Here is a 15,453-nt window from a genome sequence, read left to right as displayed (position 1 = left end):
TTAAAAATAGCTATGTAGTATATACTGAAACAGATTCAAATTTGTTTACTGTGATTTTTTGAGATATCTGGCATGAACAATTTAATATTTAACCATAATGCTTTGCAGTCCTTTGCGTTCCAAGTCTGGTACCTTGCAATTGTCTTCCGCATAACCAACAGCAAGCAAAATTAACAGCTTCTCATTCGTTGGCCTTTCGAGCAAACGCCTCAAAGCAGGCCCACAATTAAGGGGAGTTGTGACTAGCGAGCAAAGTCCAGCTGCTTGAAGAGCGCACAGTAGTATCCCGGCAGCAATGGACGTTGAAATTTCATTATAGTAATGCAGCTTCTTGCGTCCATCTGTTGTGGTACCGTGCGTTTGTTTAAAGATTAGAATTAGATAGGGCGCATCAGTGAGATATGGCTTGACTGCATTCGTATGCAAGGGTCGCAGATCCGTCACCCACTGTGCATGCATGCGTGTGCTATAGTTTATCTGCTCCTCGTGCTCCACGATCTCGCGCACAGATTGCTTCACTGCCAACTGTTCGACCACACAAAACGTCCAAGGCTCGGTGTGTGCGCCGCTGGGCGCAGTGCCTGCAGCGCGTATACAGTCCTCTACGACATCTATTGGTGGCTTAATGTTGGCGTTAAATGCACGTACACTGCGACGACCACGCATCAGCTCATAGAAACGCCTGCCGCCATTGGGATTAAGATTATGGCCAGGTACAAATGGCACATGTGGCTTCTCCTCCAAGGCGGGCTGAATGGCAGAATCAGCCAGCGTGAATTCAACTGTGAAAGATTGAACTTGATAGACTTGCGATCTTACAGATAGCCTCGTATAGGTTAGCTACCTGCAACATTCTCTGTCCCCTCCAACTGTTCCCAGCTCGAAGTCCTTAATCGTCGCTTTCGATAGGTCTTGATGTATTTAATGGCCAACGCGACGAGTAAACCAAGCAGAATGCTCGGCCAATGCTTGAACAGCTTGCAGCTGCTTAGAAGTGCTTCCATCTTGGACTGCAGCTGCGGGAAGACTGTCGAGCGATAAGCTACGAAGCACATCTCTTTCTTATCTAACGAAACTTGGTCAGGGCCGTCGAAAAACTGATTGATAAGCGAGCTAAAGTTGCGATTTTACCGCCTACGTTGATCGGAACAATAGGGGCAGCCGTGGGATTTAAGGTGGGGCAGTGGCCGGGAAGGTCCGGGTTTTTTTGCTTCGGGAACGTTTCCGCATTCACATGGAGCGCATGTACATTGTGACGGATCACCCTTTTTGTGAATCATATGACGTTTGTTAACCTCCCGCAGGATTTCAATAATGCGCCACTTGGCATCGAAGAAAATGAAGTCTGGGGCGGAATCGAGCTCCGCTCGTATTAAGTCAAGCAGCATGGCCACCTGCTGGTCTCTAGAAGTTTCGGGCGGTAGACCGCGCTGGTCTTGAGATTTACGTGATTCTTGACTTGCCCGAGATCCTTGAGATTGGCCATTCGAATACCCCGAATTTCGACCCTCGCGGTTATTTTCAACACCCGACATACGGGGATCTTCACTAAAGTCGGCTTGACCTGGCGCTTTAATGACTGCAATACACTTGTAGCGCGGATTTTGAATACAGGTCCCTTTACATTCAAGGCTTCCTGAATTAGCTACTTCTTCATGACCTGAACAATCACATGTTTCTTTCTTCTCTAGCCCAGCTTGCGAAGCACGTTTTTTATTGTCCTCCTCTAGCTGAGCCGACTGCCGCTGAGACTCAGTTGTCGAAACTCGTTTTTGCTGCTCGGCATCAACTGGCCTCGATTCGCTCTGCCGCTGTTGCTGTTGTTCCTGCGACAGCCGCTGCGGCGTCTGCTGTTGCCCAGGCTGTTGACCCTGCGACAGCCGCTGCGGCGTCTGCTTTTGCCCAGGCTGTTGTTCCTGCGACAGGCGCTGCGGCGAATGATGTTGCCCAGGCTGTTGTTCCTGCGACAGCCGCTGCGGCGTCTGCTTTTGCCCAGGCTGTTGTTCCTGCGACAGGCGCTGCGGCGAATGATGTTGCCCATGCTGTTGTTCCTGCGACAGGCGCTGCGGCGAATGATGTTTCCCAGGCTGTTGTTCCTGCGACAGGCGCTGCGGCGAATGATGTTTCCCAGGCTGTTGTTCCTGCGACAGGCGCTGCGGCGAATGATGTTGCCCGGGCTGTTGTTCCTGCGACAGGCGCTGCTGCGAATGATGTTGCCCAGACTGATGTTCCTGCGACAGGCCCTGCGGCGACTGCTGTTGCCCAGACTGTTCTGGCGGCTGCTGAGGTTTCCGCTGCTCTAGCGCCGGTGGCTGCTGTTGCGCTTCCAGCACTGATTGTTCCGGTACCGGCTGCTCTCCTTTGCGTGAGCGCTTGACATACATTGTGTTCAAGCTAATGGTCTCCGGTTGCGCTTTATGTTTCGATTTCGTTCCAAAGAATTGCATGCCAGACACAGGCGTAGCATTAACAATGTATTTATTTTTAATGTAGCTCAAGCCCATCGGATTCCAGGCTTTGCTCGCAGATGTGCGTATTTTGCTGGGCCCACAGCCAGCTGCTGACCCATCGTGGCCTATCGGCTGTTCATATCGCAGTGCTTCGTTGGTGTCGTCAAAGTTAATATTGATAAAGGGCACCAGAAACAGAAACTCATTGTAGTATTTAATCGAAGGCGTCAAAATTTCGCCATACCGACGACGCGCATTCTCAATGATGGCGTATTCACGTGCAAAGGACAGGCGCAGCCCCTCCAGACAAGCTTGGATTGTTGGACCTGTTTGGTTTGGGAACGAGCGCGCCATGTCTGAAAAGTAAATATTTTCAATTTGCTTATTGCCATACTGAGGGTTCTTCGGATTGTACAGATTCTCGTATGTCGAATATAGACTTATCAGCTTGCGTATATCAGCGTCCTCGAGAGGTGTTTCTATTTGATCCGTGCGCTTCTTACTAGACTGAACTGTGGATTTGTTTCCAGAGCCAAATGGTAAGAACTTTCGGAAGCCGCGAAGACCCTTTGGCTTGTGTTTTGGAGTATCATTGGCATTGTTTTGACGGGGGGTCTCTTCCACAATGTAATCTTTAGTATCCTTGTCCGAGAACCCCAATCCTCCCCTATTCGGGCTCATCGTTGGTGAGATATCGCGTGCATTCAACCTCGGATCGGAACGCTTGAAATAGCTGGGATTGTGTTTCTGTTCCATTCTCAGCAATTTGACGCTTCAGCAGGTATATTTTAGAGTTGGCGTGAAGACAGGGAACAAAATCATTCAAGGGCAGCAGCATTATTACTGTTTTAAATTTTGTAACATTCTAAAAAAACAAAAAACACAAATTTGAATTGTTTGATATGATTTTTGACGGCGCACGTATTTCAATTTATCGACATTTACTTCAATGCAGCCCTAATTAATTTTTTGTTTATAACATTTTTCAGCACTTTAAAAAGCAAAGGACAAAAAAATTCGTTTCTTCTCACATAGAAAAAACTGTTTTTTAACAAGCCAATAATATTTGTAATGTTTTGCACTACTAATTCAACAACAGTTGTTGGTCATGAATTAAACATTAAATAATTTGAATTTTATTTATCACTGTTAGGGGCACTGTTAAGTAACAGCTGTCTGTCGTCGGATTCTGTAAACTGGCCATGGGGCAACAACAAAGCAACAAAAACAAGTTACGTGAAATATAAATGGAATAATAGACAAATAAGTAAATGGCATGGCCAGCCGTGTGATTACAGAAGAACAGCATTTTTTCTAGGCGGACACACAGCATCAATTAAACCTGCCATTTAATTAAAACTTGGAGCAGGCTATGCAATTGGCATTGGGAATTTGGCATGTGACATTTCTCGTACCAAAATTTGCTGTCAAGACCTGCCGGGGTGCTAATTATATGTTACAGTTCCAGTTTTGATTTCTCAGTTTCGGCCGATTATGAAAAAATAAATGAACGTATTTATATACGAAATAAATGCTCGGCAGTTCGGCAAACTAGTGAAGACTAAATATAACGTGTACACACACACACACATACACACATGAAAAGTGCAATAAATCAATGCCCAGCAGTGTGAAGGCGGAAGTGAGCAAAACAGAAACAACAACAAAGACCAGAAGACTGAGCAGCCGTAACGGGATATTGGCGCAAGCAACAAAAGAATTTTGCATTACACTTCGCGTTGGTTTATTACATTTAACAACCAAAAATGGATGAAGTTTTTTCACTGCACATGGAAAAGCTCGATGTCTATGACGGTTAGTAGAGGGGAATTACTTAAAAATATGAAAATAGTATTATGTATATTAAGAACAATTGCTCGTTAGTCATTTTGGTTTGATGTCCTCGTCGTCTTCGTCGTCTGTGGATTTATTTAATATCTCATCTATGAGGCGATCCTGTTCTTCATTCTTTTTGCCTTGTACTATCATTTCTCGCAGTGTTTTAATGTGTTGCTTTTCTGAATCAATTTTTGCCCGAAGTTTTAAGTTCTCATTTTTTAAGTTGTCGATTCGCAGTTTGCGTTCCTCGGCGGTTTTTTTAGTCTTTTCACGCGTGCGCTGCACTGCCTATAAGAATACAGAAACCTACAGATAATAATTTCCGAAATGCTATTTTAGGGGGTCGCTCATCTAGGCTAGCAACATTGTCGACCATTTTATTTACATTTACCTCGTTATTCTTCTTTCTTTTCAACTTGTAATTGGGATCTTCTGTCTGTGGACTTGTTTCCGTGCTGCCGCTGCTTGTGGACGGTTTTGCAGTGCTTCTTCTGGCTGGCATTCTCTCGGTGATAATATTAATTTGTATTTAGTTTTATGTCGTTTCCTTTTACCAGTTGAAAAATGTAGCCAGCAAACAAACACAAGCCGTTGTGAAATTACAACGCGAATGATGTACCAAAGCGTAATTGTAAAACATATGTGCCCTCTTGGAGCAAGTGTTGTAAAGCGACAGCACTCATTGCCCATGAGAACAAATAGAGATGCGGTATTATACAATTAATTTATCGACTTCAGTAAATTATAGAAAAATTACAATTTTAACATGATTATCTACAATAGCTAATTAAATTTATTATTACGTCCCTAAAACATTTATGGTTTTGCTCACAATTTGGTATTATTTAGGCCGATATGTAAGAAAAACTATGTTATTACAATTTGTTTGTAAAGACTGATTTCTTGTATGTAGTTGAATAAGATAACAAACTTGAACGCAATAAATTTTAAATCAAAAACAGAACCATGATTATGTGAAATGTAACACGTATGAATAAATAAATCCTTAAAAATCCAACTCGCGCCTTTTATTAAGGGGTAAATTCATATATCGATAACACACGATAATGTGCCAGTTTTGCAACACTCGCAATTATTTTTTTGCTACCGGCTTGGAAAATGTCTTCGCCTGCACCACCAAAGTCGCCTGAATTATCAGATAAAAGCAAAAAATATGATAGGCAAATCAGGTAATTATGTTAACACGCTCAAACATTGTGATTGGCCTAACATGACCCCAACAGGCTGTGGGGTGACCACGGACAGACATTGCTGGAGACGGCCACAATTTGCCTGGTCAATGTGACGGCTGTAGGCTGCGAGGTAGCGAAGGGACTTGTGCTGCCGGGTATTGGAGGCTTTACTGTGGCTGATGGCAGCACTGTAAAGGAGGAGGATTTGGGCAACAAGTAAGTCGGCAACAAAATATGTTCTGTTCAATTGTGGTGACTAAAAGCTGGAGAGTAGCTTTTTTCTAGATTATAGCTTCCTGGGTAAATCGAAGGCACTTGCTTGCAAACAGCTGTTGCAGGAGCTCAATCCGGATGCCAATGGTGATTATGTAGATGAGAGTATTGACTATATATTGGAAAATCGGGCGAATTTCTTTGAGAGCTTCGACCTGGTGATTGCCTCAAATCTGAATGAGCAGTCACTACTGCAGCTGGCCAACCGGTTGTGGGAGTCCAATGTATCGTTTGTATATTGTCGTTCCCTGGGTATGCTGGGCTCCATACGCCTACAACTGAAGGAGCACTGCATTGTAGAAGCTCATCCCGATAATCGTCAGTTTGATTTGCGCCTGGAGCAACCATTTGAAGCATTGCGCGACCACTTAGAAAGCACAGAGGTGACAAACAAGGTGCCCTGGCTATTAGTGCTGTATAAATTCCTGAAAGCTTGGCAGACAGAGCATGGAGCTGGGCGACAGGCGCCTGGCAACTATAAGGAAAAGACACAGTTACGCGAGGCAATTGGAGCAGCAATGCAGAAGGATGAAGAAAACTACGAAGAGGCTATAAAGGCGGTTAACACTGTATTTGGCGCTGGCCTGGTGCCAAGCTCACTCAAGGCCATATTCGAGGACGATGCCTGTGAGCAATTACACAAAAAGGTAAGGCGCCTAGTCCGGATGGTCCGTAACTCATACAACAACTTTCCATTTGCAACAGAGCGATGTTTTCTGGATTATGGCGAAGGCCCTAAAGCACTTTGTGGTGGAGGAAAATAAGGGTTATCTGCCACTGCCGGGCGTACTGCCCGATATGACAGCGAATACGGACTCGTACATAGCACTGCAGCACATCTACCGTCAACAGGCTTTGCACGATGCCGATCAGGTGTACCACAAATGCCAAGATTATCTTAAGCAATTGTCGCTGCCGGCGGACAGCATAGACGAGCGCACTGTGCGTTTGCTGTGTCGTGAGGCTGCCGGTCTGTCGGTGCAACGTGGCACTCGCATCGCCGATGAGTACGAGAAAAACTGTCGCCTGCTGCCTCTGGGTAAGTGCCTTTTGAGTGCAAGCTCGAAAATTGCAATGTTTACCTGTAAATCCGATTTGTAGTGGAGGACAATGAGCTGCAGGGCAATTTAACCGTCTACTATTTCGCTCTTCGTGCCTATGAACGTTTCCTAAGCGAGTGCGGCAGCATTCCCGGTGAGTGCACTGTAGAACAGGACATTGGGCGTCTAAAAAGCATCACAAGCAAAATGTTGAACGACTTGGGTCTGCATGTGGCCATCAGCGACGATGTGCTGCACGAGATATGCCGCTACGGCGGCGCCGAGCTGCATGCTGTGTCTGCGTTTATTGGTAACTATATACGATGGTTATGTCAAGGAGCATGTATATGGATCAATTTATTTTGTTTGCAGGAGGATGTGCTGCGCAGGAGGTGATCAAGATTATTACCAAACAATACAAACCCATTGATAATACTTTTATCTATAATGCTATAAGCACTGAAAGTGTAACGTTAAAGTTGTAAATGAATTTCTTATAATACAATTATACGAAATGGTTACGATTCTTGAAGCTTTCAAAAATCTGAATCTGATTAAACAGTAAAACAATGCATAAATAATAGTGTCACATTTCGTAAAGGGGAACTTATTCTGATCATTGTGTAGTTTTATATTTATTAATCATATCTCTGCTTATGCTCTAGATATTGTAAGCGTTCAATTACGCATGTTTATGCTGTGGTATTCTTGAAATAGTACTATGTGTATACCTCGGTGTTGGGACTTATATTGTACGTTTTCTTTTTTTTATAAAAGCCCAGCACAGATTCTTTTGCTCATATGTTATCTTACATTCCTGTATTTAAGTGTGTTCTTTTAATTCTCATATGCGGCTTCCTTCTTCCTTCATTGTTTGTATAGAAATTCGTTGGCATCGTCTGCGCCAAACGCAAATATTTGACTTATATTAATATTAACTTTATGTGTGCTTTTACATGTACAAATAGATGCTAACGAATATCAAACGAATAGACAGTACATTATATGATTTAAATAGGCATTTACTTACAGTACACTTGCTTATAACAACAATTCAGTTTAGTTTTCTTTTTTTTTTTTGAACTTATTTCGTTTTAATTTTAACTTAGTTTTTAGTTATTTCTAATAACTTCCCGCTATGTGTCTATTCCAAAATCTTTACAATTAATTAACAAAAATGTACACAAGAAGACTACCAAGAGAACAATTTATGCCTATTTCATATTTTTTCATTTATATATAATATATAAAACTAGGCGTTTGGTGTTCAATTTGTTAACTTTACCTGTATCTAAACACGTTCCTACTGGCGGTCCATCGAAGCAGCAGCAGGAAATATAGTCCGATTATATATTGCCAAGTGGCATGTGCGGCCCCTGCACCACCATGATGCAGCTCAGCAAAACTTTCGCCTAAACGAACAATATGCTATTATTAATATTATATACTTGTTGGGCAGGTTAAACTTACCATTTAGTATGTGCACCACTATCGTGAAATTTTGATACTCGCTTATGGAGCAGGTATAGTTCCCGGAATCAGCTTTGTGAATTTTCGCAATGGACAAAGTGGAATTCGCACCATCTTCCATCAGTTCGGTTTTAACACTGGCATGCAAATAAATGGGAAAAAAAATTCAATTAACAAAGAGTTAATCTTGTAAGGGTTTAGCATAGTCTTACCTAACACCACCTCGTGTTACATCGTAATTGAGTACATTTTCGCTGTGCTTCCAGAAAACAACGGAGCTAGTCATAGCCACATTTCGCACCACACAGGACAGCTGAAGCGTGGAATCAATTTCATAGTATTTCTCCTGCAATGGGTCCCCGTATTCATCCACAATCATCACCTTTGGCGCTGTGCGTTAAGGGCGATGCGTAATTAGTTTTATTAATTCGAAAGTTGATTTCAAGAATTTCCTACCATTTACATGCAAGTTAATTTGTATAACGCGGGGCGGATGCGTTGAGATCTGGCACTCGTATGTCGCCTCATCGTCCTTTTTAACATTTATAATTTTCAGTCGCCAGTTGTTGGGATATTGAAATTCCATTTTATAGCGCTTATCACCTGTGTAGGCGTGCAGGCCAACAGTTAGCAAATCCAATGCGTTCTCCTCATTTTGCGCACTACGCCGCACCCAGGAGACCTGTCAATAATAACAACAATAATGCAGAGCTTCTTCAAATGTTTTTATAGTCAAGCTCTCATCTTTTCTCTCACTATCTCTCTTTCTCTCCTTGCCTCTTTCTCTATTCTCTCGTAAACTTTTAGCCGCAGTCACTTTAACTGATACGCTTATATAACACTTTATTCTGTTTTATGAGAATCGCATAGAAGGTCGATATCTTGCAATGAGTAAATCAAACATGCTGATACTCGTTATCCTTGATTCACCCGTTCTTTCTCTTTGACTCATTCGCACATCCATATCCTTTGCCCGCCCGCTATCTTTCTCTCGCTACCGCTCTTTTTTCTCTCTCTCTTTTTCCGCCGGACTCAGTCACATTTCCCGCTCTATTTCTTGTTCAATTTACACTCGTTCTTCCACCAGCCCTTCTAACTTGTTCTCTCTCTCTCTCAATCTCTCTCACTCCATATATTTTCAATATCGCCCTTCTATTCGATTTTCATAAATTCAAATTTGTTCATAAACATATGTGATAGATTGTTGCGTCATTTGATGTGTAGCTCTCCTATATTAGCTATACTTCAGGGCTTTGTTTGTTTAAAGCTAGGCACAAACGAGTTTACACTAAGTATGAATGCTTACAGTCTTATCTTGGAGCAATGAAATTCTGCAATTTAAATGAATGCTGCTGCCCGCCTGTACAGTCATATTTGTGGGTTGTCCGACACGCTGCACGTCCTCAAAATGGGGGCCATATCTGTAAGAAAAGTGCGCCATATGTGATGTTAGTAAAATGTGTGCAGACACACAAACACACAAACATATAGAGAGAGACCGATGTGGTTATAGTATGCATTTTTATTGGTCTGCAGGTGTATGCAGGTAAGCCTAGGCACACACAGACTACCCTGCTCGGAGCTTGTGTGCCCTTATGCTTAATGTTTATTGCTTGTAGCAAAAGTCTTAAAAACTTTAGTTTTAAACACGTTTTACACAGCAAGGACGTTCGGTAAACTGTTTTTATTGCCGCTTGCCGGGGCTAGGCATTTCTTTTTTTCAGTCTGAGTTTCTGAGTTTGTGGGCGAACTGTTCTTTGAATTCTATTTACAGTCCAACTATTATGAAAATTATAGATTTATTGTGTAATTACAGGCCTAGGAGTACTTTAACCTCAATGGCAAAATGCTATAATGTACACTTTATTAACGAGGACAGTGGTATTAGGTTTTTCTAGGTTTTTGCTTTTTATTATTTATACGAATTACATAGAAACTGGACAAAGTGCTGAGTGGGGAAGGGCGTGGCATTAAGAGCCTGAGTTAATCAATATTCCTATCCGATAATTTCAAGAAATATTTAATATTTATAATTCAACAGAAATTTCGAAAAAATGTAGCACTCGGAAAAAAACGAACTTCTCGGAAGAAGCCTATTTGTAATTCATGAAAGTATATATTGGGTTGAATTTAGGAATCTTTTTGTTGTATTTTAAGATTGAAAAGAGAATTATTCTTTAAATTATATTAAAAAGGGTTCATAATGATAGAGTTAATTAAACTTTACTCGATACGGAAATTTGAAATACTTCTGAGATATTAAAACTTTACTCGATACGGAAATTTTTAGGGATTTTCCAGGATCTGAAATAAGGTTCATTCTGTTTATAGATTTAATAAGAATACTTCCCATTCAACTGGTCAAAAGCTTTGATTCAAATATTGATTATTATGATAGATAAAAAATAATATTTAGTATTAAGAAAATAGAAAAACTGATAATAAACAAAATATCGATATACTGTTTTACAAATATTTTGTAATGAGTTTAGCGGGGCTTAAAACCGAAGATAAATTAAAGAAAATCTTAAGATTTATATTGCCTAACTTACGAAGTATGATCGTAATTAAGTCAAGTAAGCTCCAAACTTGGCCAACAGGTTTACTTGACTGAATTACAAGATTCTTGACTTCTTTTTCTCTCAGTGTGAAGTTTAAGGTTAGGCTCAAATGAATAGTATATAAGGTATTGATACTGAAATCTTTCACCCGAACCCACCTTTGATCGTGATGATGATGTTTGTTAGCCGCTGAGAAGGTATCGAAGATATAGTTGAGCATGGGTGCATCGGTTTTCTGTTGCTTGGGCAGAATATATTTGCTCTCCACCTTCTTGGCCGAGGTGCGTACATGGGACTTATCCGCTCCGGTCGCTGTCGTTGGGGTTGGCATTGCCAAGGAGCCATTGCCAGCGACCTGTTGGCCGCTGGAGCCCTCGGTGGTGGCCATTGTGGTCGCTGGCACATTTCCATTGACGCGCTGCGAGCCAATTTGTTGAAATGTTGTGCCACCAGCTGCGGCGCCACCGATGCCGATGGAGTTTTTCAGACTTGATGCGCTCTTCTCGCGTTGCACAGCGGCGGCTGCTGGTGTTCGCGATGTTGATGTTTGATACGAACTAAGCTGCGATAAGGACAATAAATCTTGTGTTTTTGCATTCATTAGTTGTCTGCCATTGGCTGTGGCGGCCGGCGCGGCAGACGTTGCTTTTGGCGCTCTTCTCTCATTTTTCTCGTTCGTTATATTGTGCCCCTGGCTCTGCTCCCGCTCCTGCTCCCGCTCCTGCTCCATGGCAATGACGTAATCATTGGCCGACTTCTGAACGTCATCGGCATCAGCATCAGCATCCGCATTAAAGGCAGCAGCTGCTTCTGCTCCCGCAGCGGCATAGGAATTATCGATTTCATTGGAATCTATGTCGCATAATGAAAGACAAGACAAAATTGAGTTTAAGGTCATTTGGCGAGCTAGTCAAAAGAAAGTAAACGACGTCCTTTGATACCCTTAAAAAGGAATCCATACTAAGTATATTACTGAGGGCACATTGAAGAACTTTACTCTGGAGCTAGAACGTATATGTTATCGATATATGGTATTGCATTAAACAGTTAGCCTGGTTCAATCTGATCTATTCTAATGAAACTTGTAAGCATTTAGATTAAGAACCTTTATTGGGAACCTGATATCAGAACTATCTGCGTCCTCTTCTTAAGAATTCGTAGTTAAGTACTTGTATTTGTTGCTATACGATCTAGTCTAATCTCATGATACTTGGTAGCATCTAGATGGAATTACTTTATAGTCCTATTAATGTTGCCTTTTGTTGTCCTTTCAAGGAATATTTTAGCTTGATGCTTCTAAAAGACTTCGACCTATTTCTTTGCAATTGACAAAGCTGGCATATTTATATCCTTGGCAATTTCAGCTGCCAGGGTATTTAGTTTTCGTCACGCCCACGCATATCTTTGTTTCTTTTTTGAAACTGAGACTTGATTAATATGTTGCAATAAAGTTTCAACGTTTTTCCTCGGCGGGGGTCAACTGTATTCGTGTTAGGTTAAAGCTGCCAACGATTTTTGCCAACGATTTTTGCACAAAAAATCAAGGAAAGAAAGTATCGTAAGCTTTTCCAAAAATTACTTTAGATTAATGAGTCTATAAATAACATGGTTCACGTCAATGATCTTACTTATTTTTTATTTATTGCTCGTATTTAACACATAATAGCCAACAAAAGTGCTAGGGAACATTTTTGCCAAGATGTTTTGCTACCAAGCACGAAAAATGCTTAATTTTCCATCAAATATATTTGCTTGCGGTATGAAAGAGAAAAGTGCATGGCAAAAGATGGATTGATTGATTGATCTGTATCTTAAACGTTTATTGTATCTAAATATTGCATATGCATCTGTATCTTCAACTCTAACTCTCTCTCTCTCTCACTCTCTCTCTCTCTCTCTCTGCATTTGTTTGTCAATCCGTATCTTCAGCTCCATCTCCTTCCCATTGTTATATCTGTATTTCCAGCTAAGATTCGCATTTTTATCTCTAGCTCTATTTCCACTCGCATCAATTGACAAAGGTGTGGACTTAATTACTGAAAACTAAGCTGAAGGTCGTCAAGGGTGGGTGGGTTGGTTTGGGTGTTTCAGTTTAGATAGCGCACACATTCTGGATAACCGCACAATTGACTACCCGGTTCCTTACCGTGGCTAACACGTAACGTTGTGGCCAACTGCATGTGCTGCTGCTGTGTGCGCGTGTGTGTGCGTGTGTGTGTGGGTGTGTCCGTTGTAAATTGAAATCCTGCGGATGTCATTGTTGTTGCCGCTGGCAATTTGGCAACTGCAGCTGCAGCTGCAGCTAGCATTGAGGAGTCGTAGTCGGCTGGCAGCTGCCCCTCCTCCAGCTGGCGACCACGAAGCGCGTCCATGTTGGCCATAGAGTGGGCCTCTGCCCGGAGCGAACCACTGCCCATGGCGCTAGCGGTGCAGACGATTGTTGTTGTTAGTATAAATAATTGTATTAAATTGCAAATAAAACATTCAGTTCGGCGTGTTGCAGGACTCGTTGTTGTTGCTGCTGCTGTTGTTGTTGTTGTTGTTGCTGCGGTTGAAGCTTGAAGCGTTTGTTTCGTTTTGGTTTTAATGCGTGTTGCTGTTGCTGTTGTTGTTGTTGTTATTGTTGCACTTAAACGCATTTTGTATTCGTGAATTCCTGCGTGGAATTTGGCTTAACTAAAACACATTTCACAAACTGCATTTGAGCTGGTTTCCAGGTTTCCACACACTGACCCCAGCCGCTTGTTGCCACTTATAAAAACAGTTATTGTTTTCAATATTTGTTGGCTTATTTTTATATCATTTGCATTTGTTGTTGTTGCTAAAGCATTGTTAAATAATATTTGGTTTATTGATAATTGATATTGGTTAATAAATTTGTTTTTGTGAAGGCTTTAGCGCGCACTCCAATTAAATGAAATCAGTCCGATTTTAATTATTCATTTTAATATTCGCTAAATGGTTTATTGTTTAGTATTTAATGCAATTACACGTTTTACATTTTTTTCCCTCTCACTGGCCAATAATACGCCATGCATAATTGAATTGGCTTAGCCTGTGTAATTATTTAGAAATACAAAATATTTCCAATAAATAAATTCGGCTTAAGCTGGCCAAAGAAGGCGATGGGCCTATGATATTTGTGATTTTTTGTTATTTTGTTGCTTTGTATTTGCCCCAAATAACTTTTGTAGTTAGAAGAGACAGACATGTGTTCGACTTGCCATGACAGCAAAGCCGCCTTTTTTTTTTTTGCCATAAACTAGATATTGTTTTGGGCTTTAGCTTTTATGCTGCAAATGCCATTCAGCCTTTACGCCGTAAACATGTATTTATTTACATATGTATGTGTATAGCTCACATTACGGGCGCAGCAGCATAAAAGCAAAAACCTGTACAATATCGACAGGCCTAGGCATTGCATGTTTTCAGTTTTTTACGTTTTCCTTTTTTGTGCTGCATTCATAACAAATTCTCATAAATTCGGATATCCTGATTTGTAAAAGTCAGAACACACAAGGCAGCTGTCCATTCAATCGCACAAACAAAAATAAAAATGTAAATTAGCGCAAAATGGTTTTCCGACCAATAAAAAAAAAATACAAAATAAAATATGTTACAGCTTTTCAGGGGCTTTTTGGCTTTACAGCCCGATATCCGTGCCACATTGAATTGTTTTAATTTCGCATTCGCATTTCCTATTCAAACAAAGCTATCTTAAAGATACAATTTCGCGTGGGTCCGCGAACTTTTCTTGAGGGCATAAAAACGCGACAGCAAATCCCATTTATGAGCTACGCTCAGTTTATTTATTTTATTTTTGTTTTTATTTCGATACTTTGTGATTTGCTTAAAGCGCTTTCAGCTTTAGCTAAATCATGTCCCGAACTTGGCATAAATATTTCTTTTGTGTAACTTGGCACAGAACGTATCAAAACTACTTTCACTTCACAGCCAGAATTTGTTATTATTTTTGTTGTTGCTATTACAATTTCATGGCATGCACAAAAAATTAGCATTTCCTTTGCACACACAGAACGCAGAGCAAAAACTTTTTTGAATATGAAATCTAAATAGTTGCGACTTCACGTTGTAATATTTTACACGCAAGTTTGGCCATCTACATGCGACTCGACGAGATTCGGGGAATACGTTAGACACGTTCAGCCGGGTGCGCCTTTTGGGTAAAACGTCAACACGCCGTTACACTTCGTTTATGACTGTCCATCTGAAGGCAGCCAAATCAGTGGATTGTTGAATTTGAATTGTTGTTGACTTGCCGAACTCGTCAAAGCTGCGAAATCTCTGTCTCGTTAACGGAGCTTCGTCTTTTGCTCGGGGTAATGCGGGGCGGCCAAAGTCGCTTGCGTTAAGTTTGTTGAATTTGCCGCGCGTGTTGAGTTTATTTACTCCGAATTTGTTAGGGGTTGTGTGGGGACAAACTTAGGCATAAATTCGGTAAAGCAGTGCATTATAAGGGGGATTTTGACGCTTTGGTTAAGGTTTTTGAGATTCACTGAAAATAATTTTTGCTTGTTTTAATTATTTTTCATGTGCAGTGTGTCACTCTCTTCCTCTTTATATTAAATTATAGCTCTTAAGAGCCAGGTCTTTACCTTCAAAGGTA

At 41.3% G+C, this 15,453-nt stretch overlaps 7 protein-coding genes across 9 annotated transcripts in view; 2 read left to right on the top strand and 5 right to left on the bottom strand.

Annotated features, from left to right (window-relative positions):
- Cip4 (formin-binding protein 1-like Cip4) overlaps nt 1-15,453 on the bottom strand; it is a 136,932-nt gene that overhangs the window by 60,683 nt on the left and 60,796 nt on the right. The gene's annotated exons all lie outside the window — the stretch shown is intronic.
- Nucleotides 23-1,055, bottom strand: Iyd (Iodotyrosine deiodinase). Its single transcript, XM_064690066.1, has 2 exons — nt 845-1,055; nt 23-782 (listed from the first exon to the last, which is right to left on the bottom strand). Exons 1-2 carry the CDS (start codon nt 1,053-1,055, stop codon nt 82-84), a joined length of 912 nt encoding a protein of 303 aa, XP_064546136.1. The 3' UTR covers nt 23-81.
- LOC135433814 (uncharacterized) lies at nt 1,128-3,378 on the bottom strand. 3 transcript variants are annotated; one of them, XM_064690064.1, is made up of 2 exons: nt 1,952-3,378; nt 1,128-1,816 (listed from the first exon to the last, which is right to left on the bottom strand). In XM_064690064.1, exons 1-2 carry the CDS (start codon nt 3,204-3,206, stop codon nt 1,128-1,130), a joined length of 1,944 nt encoding a protein of 647 aa, XP_064546134.1. In that variant the 5' UTR covers nt 3,207-3,378. The 3 variants fall into 3 exon arrangements, with proteins under 3 accessions (XP_064546134.1, XP_064546135.1, XP_064546133.1); XM_064690065.1 differs by having other exon boundaries at nt 1,128-2,806; nt 2,866-3,008; XM_064690063.1 differs by having other exon boundaries at nt 1,128-3,378.
- Nucleotides 4,171-4,817, bottom strand: Irbp18 (Inverted repeat binding protein 18 kDa). Its single transcript, XM_064690067.1, has 2 exons — nt 4,681-4,817; nt 4,171-4,577 (listed from the first exon to the last, which is right to left on the bottom strand). Exons 1-2 carry the CDS (start codon nt 4,789-4,791, stop codon nt 4,335-4,337), a joined length of 354 nt encoding a protein of 117 aa, XP_064546137.1. The 5' UTR covers nt 4,792-4,817; the 3' UTR covers nt 4,171-4,334.
- On the top strand, nt 4,217-5,104 carry LOC135433818 (uncharacterized). The gene is made up of 2 exons (XM_064690069.1): nt 4,217-4,265; nt 4,773-5,104. Exons 1-2 carry the CDS (start codon nt 4,217-4,219, stop codon nt 4,820-4,822), a joined length of 99 nt encoding a protein of 32 aa, XP_064546139.1. The 3' UTR covers nt 4,823-5,104.
- APP-BP1 (Nedd8-activating enzyme E1 regulatory subunit APP-BP1) lies at nt 5,339-7,378 on the top strand. The gene is made up of 6 exons (XM_064690054.1): nt 5,339-5,479; nt 5,534-5,698; nt 5,757-6,402; nt 6,461-6,794; nt 6,857-7,105; nt 7,168-7,378. The coding sequence occupies exons 1-6, from the start codon at nt 5,409-5,411 to the stop codon at nt 7,278-7,280; spliced, it is 1,578 nt and encodes a 525-aa protein (XP_064546124.1). The 5' UTR covers nt 5,339-5,408; the 3' UTR covers nt 7,281-7,378.
- dpr20 (defective proboscis extension response 20) lies at nt 7,167-15,342 on the bottom strand. Its single transcript, XM_064690053.1, has 8 exons — nt 14,931-15,342; nt 12,973-13,647; nt 10,985-11,678; nt 9,572-9,686; nt 8,722-8,947; nt 8,478-8,655; nt 8,266-8,402; nt 7,167-8,207 (listed from the first exon to the last, which is right to left on the bottom strand). Exons 2-8 carry the CDS (start codon nt 13,463-13,465, stop codon nt 8,077-8,079), a joined length of 1,974 nt encoding a protein of 657 aa, XP_064546123.1. The 5' UTR covers nt 13,466-13,647; nt 14,931-15,342; the 3' UTR covers nt 7,167-8,076.

This window comes from Drosophila montana, unplaced genomic scaffold (assembly GCF_035044405.1).
Source record: "Drosophila montana isolate Dmon_TW-CO22-7 unplaced genomic scaffold, ASM3504440v1 contig_3231_1, whole genome shotgun sequence".
Classification (NCBI taxonomy): Eukaryota; Metazoa; Arthropoda; class Insecta; order Diptera; family Drosophilidae; genus Drosophila; species Drosophila montana.
This window is presented reverse-complemented; position numbering and strand designations above follow the sequence as displayed.

What these genes read in the sequence shown, in the direction of transcription:
- Iyd (XM_064690066.1), bottom strand. Translation starts at nt 1,055, where the DNA reads ATGTGCTTCGTAGCTTATCGCTCGACAGTCTTCCCGCAGCTGCAGTCC. An exon ending in GGGGACAGAGAATGTTGCAG is followed by an intron (nt 783 to 844) that starts GTAGCTAACCTA and finishes AATCTTTCACAG; the next exon opens with TTGAATTCACGCTGGCTGAT.
- LOC135433814 (XM_064690063.1), bottom strand. Translation starts at nt 3,206, where the DNA reads ATGGAACAGAAACACAATCCCAGCTATTTCAAGCGTTCCGATCCGAGG.
- LOC135433818 (XM_064690069.1), top strand. Translation starts at nt 4,217, where the DNA reads ATGGATGAAGTTTTTTCACTGCACATGGAAAAGCTCGATGTCTATGAC. An exon ending in AAAGCTCGATGTCTATGACG is followed by an intron (nt 4,266 to 4,772) that starts GTTAGTAGAGGG and finishes ACGGTTTTGCAG; the next exon opens with TGCTTCTTCTGGCTGGCATT.
- Irbp18 (XM_064690067.1), bottom strand. Translation starts at nt 4,791, where the DNA reads ATGCCAGCCAGAAGAAGCACTGCAAAACCGTCCACAAGCAGCGGCAGC. An exon ending in AAAGAAAGAAGAATAACGAG is followed by an intron (nt 4,578 to 4,680) that starts GTAAATGTAAAT and finishes GTATTCTTATAG; the next exon opens with GCAGTGCAGCGCACGCGTGA.
- APP-BP1 (XM_064690054.1), top strand. Translation starts at nt 5,409, where the DNA reads ATGTCTTCGCCTGCACCACCAAAGTCGCCTGAATTATCAGATAAAAGC. An exon ending in AAATATGATAGGCAAATCAG is followed by an intron (nt 5,480 to 5,533) that starts GTAATTATGTTA and finishes TGACCCCAACAG; the next exon opens with GCTGTGGGGTGACCACGGAC. An exon ending in TGCTGTGTCTGCGTTTATTG is followed by an intron (nt 7,106 to 7,167) that starts GTAACTATATAC and finishes TTTTGTTTGCAG; the next exon opens with GAGGATGTGCTGCGCAGGAG.
- dpr20 (XM_064690053.1), bottom strand. Translation starts at nt 13,465, where the DNA reads ATGCGTTTAAGTGCAACAATAACAACAACAACAACAGCAACAGCAACA. An exon ending in AATTAACTTGCATGTAAATG is followed by an intron (nt 8,656 to 8,721) that starts GTAGGAAATTCT and finishes CTTAACGCACAG; the next exon opens with CGCCAAAGGTGATGATTGTG. An exon ending in AGTGGTGCACATACTAAATG is followed by an intron (nt 8,208 to 8,265) that starts GTAAGTTTAACC and finishes TTGTTCGTTTAG; the next exon opens with GCGAAAGTTTTGCTGAGCTG.